Source organism: Aythya marila (genome assembly GCF_965140915.1).
Source record: "Aythya marila genome assembly, chromosome: Z".
Taxonomy (NCBI): Eukaryota; Metazoa; Chordata; class Aves; order Anseriformes; family Anatidae; genus Aythya; species Aythya marila.
The window spans coordinates 10924236-10938141 of record NC_139080.1 but is presented as its reverse complement, the minus strand read 5'-3'; the positions used below and the strand labels follow the sequence as shown (position 1 = coordinate 10938141).

At 48.3% G+C, this 13906-nt stretch overlaps 1 protein-coding gene across 1 annotated transcript; it reads right to left on the bottom strand.

The window, feature by feature from the left end:
- Nucleotides 1-2013: 2013 nt before the first annotated feature.
- Nucleotides 2014-5212, bottom strand: PMAIP1 (phorbol-12-myristate-13-acetate-induced protein 1). Its single transcript, XM_082784133.1, has 2 exons — nucleotides 5082-5212; nucleotides 2014-4897 (listed from the first exon to the last, which is right to left on the bottom strand). The coding sequence occupies exons 1-2, from the start codon at nucleotides 5125-5127 to the stop codon at nucleotides 4785-4787; spliced, it is 159 nt and encodes a 52-aa protein (XP_082640259.1). The 5' UTR covers nucleotides 5128-5212; the 3' UTR covers nucleotides 2014-4784.
- Nucleotides 5213-13906: the final 8694 nt, after the last annotated feature.

Sequence of the window (13906 nt, the reverse complement as noted above, 5' to 3'; positions counted from 1 at the left end):
GTCAGATTCTGTGGCTCAGTGCTGAGGGAGGAGGCATGATAGTGGTACCTTGACTTGGGCAGAGCGTGCTAACACTGGAAAACACGGCACAAAAGCCCCATGATGAATGTGCTGTCCTGGAGCTGTGCCTTGTTCCAAGCGCCCTGGGGCAGCAGCAGCAGCAACTTGGAATGTGGGTCTGTGCCCAGCTGGGGGACATCTGCAGGGGGGTGCCTGGGTCCCCTTTGGCAATGCTGAAACCTCTGTAAGGTGAAGGGACAGAAAGGGTTGTAGTTGGTCACAGGGACTGTCTCGTGGGATGCTTGCTGCTGCAGACATCTGCCTCCGTGCTTTCGGAGGGCTCGTGGACTGGTGAGATTTGCATTGCAAAGGGACTGTGCGTGAGAAGGGAGGGCAGCCTTGGCACGGCCAGTTTCTTACCCCATCACCCAGGTGATACGGTGCAGTGCTTGAGCAAAGACCCTTGTTTACAGCCCTAACAGCTTTCAGGACTATTGCTCACTGACCGTCCCGCCATCAGGCAGTCACTTGCTTCATGGAAAACCCTGCCAGACTGAAAGCCAGCGCATCACATCCCCATCCCTTCCTGTCTGGCCTCCAGCATCTCTACGGATGCACGTCATGCCCTCGCACTGTCTCGTGTCGATGGGAGGAAATTAAAACGAGCCCCTTCCAGGGCATGTGCTAAAAATACTTAGCAGCATGTGAGTTACTGCTTTCCAAATGACTTAGAAAAACATCCAGGGGCGGAGGGGTGTGTGTGTGTTGTCTGGTGTCTAGCAATTTGTTTAGGAAATGCCACTTGTGCATCCAGTCTTGGGTGTGGGAGAGTGAGCTGGCGGCTGCCACAGGGCTGCTTTGCACCCGGCTGAGCACAGCACGAACGTGACCCAGGGCTGAGCGTGTTGGGCTGGCAGTCCTAGAAGGCGGGTTTAGTTTGCTAATTTTTTTGGTTTTTTTATATCAGCTTGGGGTGAGTCAGGCAGGCTCCTTCAGATGGCTGTGCTGTGCCTCTGTTATGAGATTTTTGTTTTCATGCCCTGTAGGGAGGAGCAGGTCACTGCGTGTTGTGCCGTGCCGCCGGCATCGCACTCCAGTATGGACCCTGCGGGCACTGGGTGAGGGTGGCTTGGGGTGCTCTCACAAGGCTGGCGAGACTTGAGAGTGTGAGCTGCTCTGCTGGAGGCTAACTGGGATGGGACAGGGACTTGGTCCCCTCTGGTTTATTCATTTATTTATTTTGTCATTAGCCAGAAACCAGAGCCTTTGGCCACAGTGCTTTTAGCCCTCCTTGTGCTGGGGATGCTTGCCCAAGGAGTGGTGCTTCTCCCCTGCCCATAAAGCTGGGGAGAAGCAGCACAAGGAGCCAGGGTAAAGCCTGCTGACAAGCATAGCATCACAGTGAATGTCCTGGGCTCTTCTCCCCATAGCCATGTCCTTGGACCCCAGCTCTGTGCTTCCTCTGTGGAGGAAGCTCTCTGCTATCCCTCGTGGTAAGCAGTACAATTTTCCTGCCCTTCCAGAATGCCAGCATTAAACTTTGGAGAAAGTCAAAATCTGATGTTGGCAAAACTCTGCATATCTTTCTGCCTGCATTCAAGGAGGAGAGGGAAAAAAAAAAAAAAAAAAAAAAAAAAAAAAACAGCTAAAATTTCTGCCCTTCATTGATCCCCAGGGTTCCTCTTCCTTCCTTAAAGCTGCAGTGCTTCTGGTAGAAGTACCTCTGACAGATGCCCTGCCACCACCAGGCTGTTCTGCAGGCAGAAGTCACTAGAAAATACTAGAACACCTGCCTTGGTGTCCCATTTTGAAGTTCAGGAAGAGGGTTAGTTCTTGTTCCTCTTATGGCCAGGGATGAAAGCCTGGTCTCCCATTATCAATCTGTTGGCACTTTGCTGTTGTCTCAGAGTGTGCCCTCTGACTTCCAGCTATTTGGAAGGGATTTGTGTAACATAACAACTAATTTGGAGCCCTCAAAAAAACAAAGTTACAACAATGACTCATTTTTCTTGCTAGCATTTCATATTTATTATCTCAACAAGAATTCAAGACATACATGCATAGGACATACAGTGAAATAACCAGCCCGTATCCAGAATGGGCCTTAAGAAAAACAAATTCATATTTTTAATCATACAATAGCAGATGGTTTGGCGAAGTAACAAAAGGAAACTTAGGGAAGACATCAACGAGTATTTGCTCATGTTCTAGCACTGATCACTTTAATTTCAGTCTTTTTCCTATGCTCAGTGTGGATGCTAGCACTCTTGACAAGTTTCAGAGAAACATAAAAACATTTCACAAAAAAAAAAAAAAAATAGTCCTTGCAGATCTAGACAGAAAAACACTACACTGGTACTTAAATTAGATGGCCCCAAGACAACGCATTTATGGGGATACTATACTTTTTTTTTTTTTTTTTTTTTTTTTTCTGGTAACATTTTTGTGTGCTACAGCCTAAATTATTGGCCAGGCTCTATGAGCCCTACACCTAGTTTTCTATCAAATTTCTAAGCAGCATACATTAAACAGAACGCTCTTACCCAAATACATTTCAGCTACTACTGTCAATGCTAATGCTGTATGTTTCTGGGGGCCCCAGACAGGCACAGTGCCCCTGTTGAATCTGCAGGGCTCCCTGGGCCAAGGGCTTGCAGCTGCACTATTTCCACCATGCTCAGGGCTGCCCCTGGTGAGCAGCTTTGCCTGGACACCGGTGTTTAACAAAAACTCTTTGCATTTACTTTTTAATACTGGGAAAACCGACTTATGTACATGTCAGCAAAACATGCTACTTTGCAATACTAAGGTGAATAACAGCTATGTGTGAAACATTACATTCTCACTGGAAAGGTGTTGGCTGGCTTAGAGAAGAAACTGTACCTCTGGCTCAAGCCAACAGCAAAGCTCCCAGTAACACTGCTGATACTGGGTGAAGTCCTCCGAGCAGAAGGCAGTCAGCCCCCTTCTGCTCAGCGAAATCACTGTCAACGAGTAACAGCCACACACTGTCAGTCGTGACAACAAGCAAAGCTATGTAAGCTATGCAACGACAATTTTCTAAAGGCAGGTTCAGAAGAGCTAGCTGAAAAACGTATTATAAATACTAGAAAGGTGTCACTACAAGGCAGGAAGAACTGTAATTTGAGCCAGAATTCAGGAGGTGCAGCTACGCACCCTTACACAGTGCAAACGTACACACCAAAGCAGAGGTTAGTAAGAGAAGCGAGAGTATGACTTCATGTTTCTTTTCACGCTGCATCTCCGGAAGGAGATGGTTATTTTGCATACTTCTGAACACTGACTGAAGAGGTAGTAACAAAACGTGACCGGCTACAAACATTTTCTTGCTAGAAAGAATACTGTTTGGGGTCACGTCTGACAAGAACAGGCAAGCAGGGTTAGTACTTGCCTCGAGAGCAAGCTGAGCTGCGTGCTTAGTTCAGCTATTTCAAAGCCAGCTGAGGGGAACCCCTCCGTGAGATAAGCGTAATGCATCACCATTCACCAGGTGTGCTACAGCAGCTTCATCGTTCTGGAACTTAGATGAGGATATCATGAAATGAAATGGAAGTGAAGTACAGGGGAAGAACCTCTGCTTGTAATTATCACTGAACGTATAAAAACCCAAGGATACTTTCCTGTACTTACTGTAACATTCAATTCTATTATTTTTTCAAAGAGACATAGCTGCCTTTTTCGAAAAAATAATGTACTCAAGAAAACTCAGATTCAGCTTTAAGATCTACTTTTTTTTTTTTTTTTCTTTTTCTAAGAGTTACATTGTTACTTATAAAAATACAGAATGGTATCGTATTGTTGTCAAGAAATTCTTTATAATGTTGAAAGAATTCCTTCCCCTAAACTCAAATACCTCAATATCTGTATTTGTATAATATATATTCATACATCATATTTAACGATATACTAAAGTATGTTCCCTTCTGCAATGCATGCGGTATTTCTTTTACTATCAGACATCTTTTACTATCAGACAACATTATGCTTTTTTCTAGTTAATATAATTATATTTTTTGTCATGATTTGAACACTTTTCCATACTGCTTTTTGAGAATAAAAAAGTAGCATTCAACTGATAGTTCTGTGAAATACTCCATTAGTGCAAGCAGGGTTACACATATTTGCATAAATATATTATATATATATAAATATAAATACGTACATATATATATAATATAGACTAGAATTACACAACATCATGTTAATTCACAGAATTGTAGTTTTTAGTCTGTGAAACAACTTTTTAAGAGCAACTAACCTTTCAATAAAGATAGTGGTTTAATTAACGACATCCCCATCACCACACAAATCCCCTGTCCAGCAGAATCCGAGCTTTAGGAAACGAGAACAGTCAGAACCTGAACGCTGCCTTTCACCTTGTGACAGCCGGTCCTGCGTTCCAAGATGCTGACTTTTCTTTAATTATTATTACGGTTTTGGCTTGTTCCCGAAGGTGAGACATAGCTGCGGGCACTGAAGGATGCCGCGGCAGGTTGTGCCCGGCTGCATCCTGCCCCGCGGCCCCTCGGCCCTAGGGGCTCTTCCCAGCGCTACCTTCCTTCCAGGCTGGCATCGATGGGCCGATGATGCTGTAACACTATCCAAAGAAATCATGTTGCGACAGCCATCCCCTGGTGGCTCCGGGTACCAAAAGGCGATGCAAAGAGCTTTCTCCATCTCCCAGTATAAGCGAAGTCTCTCGTTCCAGATCTGCAAAGCCAATGTCTTCCCTCTCTTCCTGTGCCCCACCGAGGATGGGGGGCTCACGTTTTGGGGCAGAACAGCTTTGCGATGAGGTTCAGGATCCGCTGTCGCAGGTCCGCCTTGTCGCCGATCCTGCGCAGCTCCAGCGCGCACTCCGCCACCGCCTGCCGCTCTGCAAAGCACAGGCACAGCGCTCACACCCGCACCGCTACCGGCCGCAAATCAGAGAGAAAAAAATAAAAAATCGCTTTTTTTTCCCCTTATATTAACCCCGCAAAAAATGTGACACCCGGATTTGTCCCCTCACCTTTCCCCCATCATCCTACCCTCGCCCCAGTGCTCCCTTCTCCCCGTACCTGCGGCGGGTTGTGCAGATTTGCGCAGGGTCCTGCACGGCATCATCGCGGCAAAACGGCTCGGAACGGGTCAGCACGTCTTGTTAAGGCTTGTCACGGGTCGGCGACGGCGGGCAAATGACGGCGGTCGGGGCGGAGCGCGGCTCTAATAGCGGCGGGGCGGAGGGGCTTTCCCCGGGCTGTGACGTTCGGAAAGTACGCGGGGATCCCGCCCTCCCCCCCAAAAAAAATGGGAGGGCGGCGACGTGCCCCAGCGCGCCCGGGGCGGCGGGGACAGCGCCGCCGGTGCCGAAATGAGAGGAGATGGGCGGCGTGCTGGGGCAGGACGAGGAGTGGGGCAGGAGAGGGGGAGAGGGGATCGGGGAATGGGGTGGGCTCGGGGAGGTGGAGGTGGAGGGGATGGGGTTGCACCTTGTGGGTAAGGGGCAGGTGGAGGGGGTTGTGCTTGGGCTAAGCAAGGAGAGGTGGGGTGGGCTTGGTAAGGTGTGGAGGATGCGCTCCTGGAAGGCAAGGAGTGCGCAAGAAGGGGTGGAGGAGCAGCATGTGCTTGTGGTGGGCAGTGGGGTGAGCTTGGTAAGATGAGGGGGATGAGTGGTGCCTGGACCAGCAGAAGTGAAGGAGAGGGAGCACAAGATGACCTGGAGGGTCTTGCTGAGATCTTTTTGCTCTCAACCAGGAGGTGCTCCTGGTGCAACACCGTATGTTTATTTTTTCAAGGTGATGATAACTTTGCCATTGAACAAGCCGTAGGGAAGTGAGCTGGCCTACATTGTGGTGTGGATGGCTGACCCCCACCCCCCCCACACCCCGGGCATTCTCTAAAACCATTAAGGTTGGAAAAGCCCTCCAAGATCATCTGGTCCAGCCATCACCCTACTACCAATGTCATCTACTAAACCATGTCCCTAAGCACCTGTGCTTGCTGTGATTTTGGATTTATTTATTTATTTTTTTTTTTACATGGAAAGGGGGATGAAATTGCAGTGTGCCTCTTCTGAGTTTGTTGCACAGTTCAGGGAGGGCTGCCAGTGGTACAGGAGCCAGTCGTCTGCCTCCTGGCCATGGCAAAATTGCTTTTTGGTGCCATGGCACAGGGCATAGTCCCATAGTTCCTATTTAGGGGAAATGAAAACATGTTGGCATAAAGAGTGGAAGTGCCAGACATAACAATTGATTTGTGGCTGGATGCCAGTAAATGCCCACATTTCCAATCAAAGCACAGCTGCCAGTAAGAATAGAGAGCAAGGTGTAATACAGGCCCACAAACAGCTGTCAAGAAACTCTTTTCTGTGGGATTGGAGCCTCTGAAGACAGCGGGTGACCTTAACATCTGTTGTGACCTGAAGCTTTTTTCCAGCTCAGCCCAGAAACCCTTTTCCCTGCGTGTTTCAGGGTGCAGTGCCCTAAAGAAGGCTGTGGCTGAATGAGGCTTTTGCTGGTCCCAAAGAGGGTGGCTGGGCTGTGGCAGCATCCTGTAGCGTGCTAGGCTAGTGCCTGGTGTCAGAACCCTTTAAGTTGGCCACTAAGGAGCCCCTGCTGTTTCCGAGGAGGCATTGCTTTCATCCCGCATCCTTTGGTATAAAACTTAACTTGTCTCAGTGGTTTTAGGGTCTTTTTTCAGCTGCGCAAGCACCAGTACTTGTAACCCAGGCCCGTTCAGAGAGAGCTGACCTTTGACCAAACGATTCCTGTTATGTAAGAAACTGTTCCTTCAAAACAGGTCTGTTGGGTTTTGGGTGGCGGGAAGGAAGGCAAACAGCCCCGGAGTGTGTCAGCCTGCATGACGTGTCAGCTTTCATGCTGGTGGCTGCGCGCGATGCTCTGGGCTGCATCCCATGGCACTGATGGCTGCTCCCTAAATCACTGCCCTGCGGTGCTCAGCTGCCCCAAATGCGAGGAAGGCACTGGTGAATTCAGGGCATGGGCAGGAGGGACAAGTGCCTAGCCCCTTGCAGTGCTGGGTGCATGTGTGTTCCTCCCCATGGAACAAAAACAGAATTACTGCGCTCATTTCTTTTGTGTAATTGGGCAGGACTAAGGACTATGTGATTTTGCTCTCCAGTGTGTGGATTTGGAGACAGATCTAATACTTGAGCATATTATTGAAATGACTTTTCCTCCAGTGAGGCAGAAAACCAATGGCACTCTATTCTGTCCTGTTAGCACTGACTCCTCCCGAAAAAGTGGACAAGAGGACAAAACGGGGATGAGAGTTGGGACTGTCTGCAGTGCTCACCTCTGACCATGAGCCACCCTGCTGCCATGGTCAGAGCCGTGTGTGTGAGCACTGTGGAGGAGGGCAGGAAGCCCTGCTGTTTAGAGCAGAGCTGCCTTGCACCAGCTCCAGATCTGGCCCGCATCGCAGCATCATTGGCGCTGGGTGATGGAGGCACCGCAGCCAGGCTGCACTCAGTGTTGCACAACAGGGGCAAAGTGAAAAATAGACTGCTGCGGTTTCAGGCTGCCAGCAAGCTCTGACGTTTTTCATTTCAGTTCCCCTAAATAAAGCAGCGTGGCTGTGGGAAGTGAAGGTCCCTGGGAGGCTGCTCTGCTGGAGCTGCTGCTCACTGCCACTTCTCTGAGCGTGGCCACGGTGGGCGCAGCCACAGGGGAGTAATCGGTGGGAGCAGAGGGGTGCAGCCCCCACCCCTCGGAGCAGCCCTCTGCTTAATTTCTGTTTAACAACACCTGAAGATGGAGGAAATATGCCACTGGGAAAGGAGAATCATCTTGAGATGGCGTGCCCAGAGCCATGCCGGTGCTTGGGCAGTGCGGTCTAACCATCAGCGTCTGATCAAAAGCCACGGCGTAACCGACCCGCAGCATGAATAACACCAGCTGGCAGAGGTGATGAAAGGAAAACGAATGTTGCAGAAACGAAAACAAGAGTAAGAGGGAAAGGAAAGTGGCTTCTTATTCTCCAAATTCTATTTGTGCTGAATCAGCTCCGAGCTGTTGTTGCGCCTCCCTACCCGACCTCAAACAAATCTTTGTCACTGCTTCGTTACGAGAAGCTTCTCCTGCTCCTCCGGTTGCTGCCTATTGCTGACAGCTCTGTGATCACGGAGCAGCTGTTTTGTTTCCCTCTCTCTCTTCTCCCGTTCCTGCACACCACAGCTTGGTGGTTCCTGTCGATGTTCACGAAAGCAGGAGCAGGAAGGGCAGCGTGGCTGCCAGGAGCACGAACCAAAGTTCATCTCAGTAAATCGCCGTAGGGTGTGACCGTACAAGCGTGGGCGATGGCTGCTGTGTGCTGGCCTCAGCGGGCTGTCAGGTGTTTGCCGTGGCTTAGATCCCTCTGTCTTGTTTGCCCTTCTCTGGCAGCCACCCTCCAGGGCTCTCTCTGACTGGTACAAGTGGAATCACGGGTTTCATTTAGGTGGAAAAAACCTTCATGGTCTCAAAGTCCAATCATCAGCCTGAACTACTCAGTCCCACCACTAGCCCATGTCTCTTGGTGCCATGGCCACACGTCTCCCAAATATCTCCAGGGATGGGGTCGCCACCACTGCCCTGGGGCATTAGCCTCAGCTTCACTTCTCACACTGCAGGAAAAGTTGGGGCTCCAGCATTTGCTGTGATGCTCCCCACACTTCCACAGCAGTGAGGTCAATGCAGATTTACGTAGTTATGCACAATGATATTGCTGTTCTCGTTCATAAAAAGGCATAATAGAAACTAGGGAGCACTGCACTTACAGATGTCTTACCTGCTGTTTAATTATTACCTAATTGCCCCACCACCAATCTGTAGACTCTCCCTTATGCTGTTTTCTCTTGCCTGCTTTATTTTAGAGCTTAATCATTTCATTTTCTTAGCAAACAGTGAGCTGCACAGCTTGCTCATGTACTGCAGCACATCCCCACTGGCAGGATGGATGAATGCTCATCTTCTCCATGAAGTGTTTCCATCCGTGTGCCAACCAAGCTGCATTAATTATTTCAGTGGTGGAAAATGTTTCTGAAGGATGACGGGCATGTTTCTGGTCTGATGCCCACCAAAGGCAGGGGCAGTTTTCCTACCAACAGCAGGAAAAAGACCAGTCCTTGTAACTGCTAACCTGAACAAGTAGTTATTAGTAAAGCAAATATTGGCGTCGATCACCATTTATCGAGCTGGTGGCGTATTTGCAGAACTCTCCTCTGTGTGCATGGGCGTCTCTGTAAACAACAGGAATCCTGTTAATACAGCTGCACTGGTGCTGCCAGGTTTTTGGCACAAGCCTGTCTGGGCATTGTGCCTGTGGTTATTTTTGGTGATTATTTGAAAGAGCTCTGTTCCGGAATTCAGAGTATCATTGTTTGCTGCGCTGCCAGATCTTTTTCAGGCTCTGGCTACCTCAAATTTCCCCCCACTCTCTACAACCCCCTCTGCACTCTGTTATAATTTTTGCGTAGGAGAAAAGGAAATCCCACAGACAATATGCTTGGCACTTTTTTCCTGGCATTCTGGTGCCTCACCGAAGTCTAACAGGAGGGATCCAAAGCAGGTGTCCTGGTCTGGCATCAAGCACCACAGCATCTCCCTGCACCACAGCATCTCCCTGCACCACAGCATCTCCCTGCACCACAGCATCTCCCTGCACCACAGCATCTCCCCCATGCTTTTGCAGTGTTTTTCAGGTGGGACAGGAGCTGCTCTGGAAGGTTAGAAGATTGTCACGCTAATCTGAGCAGTACTTTCTTTAAGCTGGGTTTTGGAAGTGCCTTGTTTGAATGATGTCCAGCTGGGTAAACAGAATTAATACCAGAAAGCAGGGATGGAACCAAAGAGGAATGCAATGTGTTTTGGTGAACCTTCTCCTTTGAAATTTTGAGTACTTAAGTCTGCTTCACTGTGAAGATTAGAATTCTACATGTGGAAGAGGCGGTCAGAATGTCCAACATTGTAAGAAAGTATAGGATCTCCTCTACTATTCAAATCATCCATGATTTTGTGAATAAGAGATTAGGTATGTTTGGACAGAGGTTGCAGGGACATGTCTTTGCTACAAGGAAAAAATGAGTATATGATTTGTGCTTCAATTTAAAATGTCTGTTTAGGAAAGAAAAGTGCCAAATCACGAGACTATTGTGGGTAGCTCGTTGCAGCCCAAACCCCAAGAGATGGCAAGAGCAAGCTGTTCCCCACACACACACTAATGCAGGCTATAGTGGCTGAAAAGTGGGGCAAGCTGAAATCATGCTGGGATGAAAGATGTCAAGAGAACACAGACTGTGACGGAGAGGATCGCTTGGCTCACTGCTAGACTGACAAAGGAGCTGGTATGAGAGGGCTGAAAGCATCGCATGATGTGATGTGGTTTCGCTTTAAAGCTTTGCGACTAGTTGCTTTAAAATGAGCTCATTTCCTTTTTGGTTTTATTTTTCATACCCAGAAGTAGACAAAAGGAGGAGGGTGTGATATTTTCTGCTTGTTCTAGACAGGAAAGAAAACGAAACACAAACACATACACACATGCACACACATGCAAACCCCTTCCCCTGGAGATGGAAAGCCCCCCCGCGCTGTCCTGCAGAGCTGGTGCAGGAGCTTTAGGCATGAAGGGCTGCAAGAAATGTGTCATCGGCAATAACCTTGCACAGAAATGGAAGGAGGATTGTCCCTTCCTGCCAAGCAGTGCTCCTTTTGGTGTGCCCAGCACTTCCTCTCGAGGTACGATCCACTCACAGAGAAGGATGTGGTGGGACAAGGCGGTGAGGTGCTGTTGGGAACAGCAAGCTCCCTGAGTGCTCTGCTGTTACGATGCTGAACCATGCTGACAGCAGGAAAAGCAAAGCCACCACAGAGCTATTTCTTGTCTGTGCTGGCCCTATACATGGGGACAAGCTTCTCCCGTCGTGAGCCACATGCTCCTCCCACCCGTGGATGCACCAGTGGTGTGGTGGTGATGGCTGGTGGGAAAGATAAAGCTGCTGTGGTGACCTTTGGCATTAAGAGTGCAGGCAAACAAGTCAGAAATAAGAAGGAAAAAAAAAAAAAAAAAAAAAAGGTGTCCTTTTGAGGGTAAGGACTCTGTGTTCTTCCTCACCAGAGATCTCGCAGCAGATGCACTGGCTGACTCCAAGGGGCATAAAGGAGAAGTAAATAGAGGAAACAGGAAAAAGTGTTTTGTGCTTGACAACAACAAAGTATTTTTGTACTTTTCAACCTGTTTCTGTTCTCTGGGTCTTTGGTGCTTTGGGAAGGTCCCAGTGGCATCTGCACCTGCCCCTCCTCGTGGGTCTGGGGGCCACCTGTGAGCCCCTCGGCAGGGCTGTTCCCATCCCCTCTGACCCTGTGTTTGCAGGACATGAGCAGGGCAGAGGTATCTGAGGAGAAGAAGGGGGGGGGTCACGGAGAGGAAGTGTGTGGGTTGTGTCCCACAGGCAGGTGTAGGGCTCGGCCCTGTGCAGCGGCAGTCATGCTGGGTGACCATGATGCCATCCTACCTCCCTATTTCATCATCCTGTGGTGGGTGCTGGGGCCCCAGGGAGCTGGGATGGTTGCATGCACATCACCTGCACAGCTGCAAGGAGCTCGAAGATGTGCACAGCTCTGCAACAGCTCATGAAGTCTGGCTTTGTGGTTGTTGATGATTTTTTTTTCTTGTTTAACAAAAGGGAATCTAATTAAGGCAAGTGGTGGCAGAGGTCTGGCAGGGGACACCAGGGTGTTCTGGGTGCCAGTGGGCTGTCCCACACCAGGAGGTGGCCCCATGGGATGAGACCTTCTTGGGGTGGCCGTGGTGACCTCCATGGTATCTGACCCCCTTGAGTGACCCAGATGACCCTCTGGCAGGACCTTGGTGACCTCCCTGAGGTGTCACTGGTGGTTACAGGTGCTGGGACATCCCTAGGCTGAGGAAGTGTGGGGCTGCTTCCTTTGCAGCCCCAGGTCTTCCCTTACTGGTCTCTCATGGCTTTCTTCATTTTTTTTGGAGACCTGGGGTCACCACCTCCACCTCTTCCTCCTCACTTGTGATGAAGATCCTAGGTTCCTTCACTTGGGCAGGGGGTGCACGCAGGGGACAGTGAGGACAGCAGTGATAGGCAGGTGGCCTTGTGGCTGTCAGCATGATCATCGCACCCCTGGGATTCAGATTCCAGCTGCCCAGGAGAGGCCACATTGAGCAGAAGCCAGTGTATATCTAGCAATAGTGGCACCTGGGTTTCCAGCTCAGTAGCTCGCAGAGTCATAGAATCCTGTGTTTGGGCAATAAATCTGTGCAATCTGAAAACACAGAAGTCTCGTGTCAGGGATGCCCGCAGAAGTTTGCGTGCTTGGTCAGAATAACAGCTGTCAACATTCAGTTTTGACTCAGGATGAATCACTGTGAAAACTGCTTTCTGTGTTGCATCAACACTTGCCAAAAAGCAGAAAGTGGTGGCATCCAGAAAAACAACAAGCAAAATACCTCATCAAGCTTTTAAAACCCTCAGTAAAGGCATCCTGGGACATATGGGAAATCAGAGCCATGAGGGCAGTCAGGCAGTGACGCATTGGACCTGCAGCTCTGTGACACCTCCGAGGTATGAGGAGAATCTCCAGAGTGCCTGCTTATGAAATTACCCTCCAAAAGACAAAAAGAAAAGAAGTGCATTAAATCCAGTATTGGCAACTCCAATAATCATTATATATGCTCGAGGTATTTTTTTGCAATTCCTATTTCTTTTATTGTGTGTGTGTGGTGCTTCTGGGTTTGGAGTGATTTCATCTTCTTTCTAAGTGACATACTACCAAACTGGTACATTCTTAAACTACAGGAAAAATGAACAAACAAACAAAAAACAGAAAACAAGCAAGCAAGCAAACAAACAAACAAACAAAAAAACCCAACCAACCAACCAAACAAAAAACAACAACAACAAAAAAAAACAACAAGCAAACACCAGAATTTAAGCAGAATGGGCAAAAAGTAAAGTACTATTTTTCATTTTCATTTCTAATTGTTGTTGCTGTAGCCTCTTTATCCTTGGCAGTAGGATATTTGAGATGAAGGCTGCTGACACATGATACTGGATTTACATTATTAGTAACACTATTAATGTGTGATCAAATTACATTACTAATCTACATAGATCATTTGTAATGTAATTGGTTGGAAACATAAGCTGTATACAATTTTTGGAGCAATCACCAAAATAATATATTACTCTTCATACTTGTGCCAGGTTAAAGGAAAATCACATTATTTCACGGGTATATAGGTAAAGTGATCTGTTAGTTGAAAGCCCTCTTGGCGACCTCCCATCTTACACTGAAGGGATGATAGATATCCTCTTCATTGGTGTATTTGGAAGATTTATTGGCCAGGACTAGAGAAAGGTAGTAAATATCCTTAACTGGGATTTTATTTGTTCATTCTAAAGTGACTGTTTCATTATTTCAGTTACTTCTAATATCTTCCCATAAGTACAGCAGCTTACAAATCCAACAGCCCGTAAACCCACTTTCTATATGCATAGGAAAGAAAATGCAAATTGAGAAATCAGACAGTCAGCAGCCAGGAAATGGAGGCTGTTCTGTGACCTCCCGCGGTAACTGCAGCCTTTGTGGTTTGCAGACTTCTCCCAGGAGCAGAACATGGTCTGCTTTTTTTTGTAGAGCCAAGTGGAGGATGGGTTTCATAGGTGAGCAGAGCTTGTGAGAGCTGCTGCTGTGGTTCATCCAGGTATCTTCTACCTGATATTTCTCTTCCACTATTTATGTCTCCTCTGCACACCATGGCAATTGCTGCTCAGGCATGGTACACAAGTCTTTGTGGGGGAAGCACTCTGTGCAGCCTGCTGCTGAAGCAGAGCTCTGTGCCCTACCACGAGGACAGATTTTCTCATGTTTGCTCT

What these genes read in the sequence shown, in the direction of transcription:
- PMAIP1 (XM_082784133.1), bottom strand. Translation starts at nt 5,127, where the DNA reads ATGATGCCGTGCAGGACCCTGCGCAAATCTGCACAACCCGCCGCAG. An exon ending in ATCTGCACAACCCGCCGCAG is followed by an intron (nt 4,898 to 5,081) that starts GTACGGGGAGAA and finishes TGTGCTTTGCAG; the next exon opens with AGCGGCAGGCGGTGGCGGAG.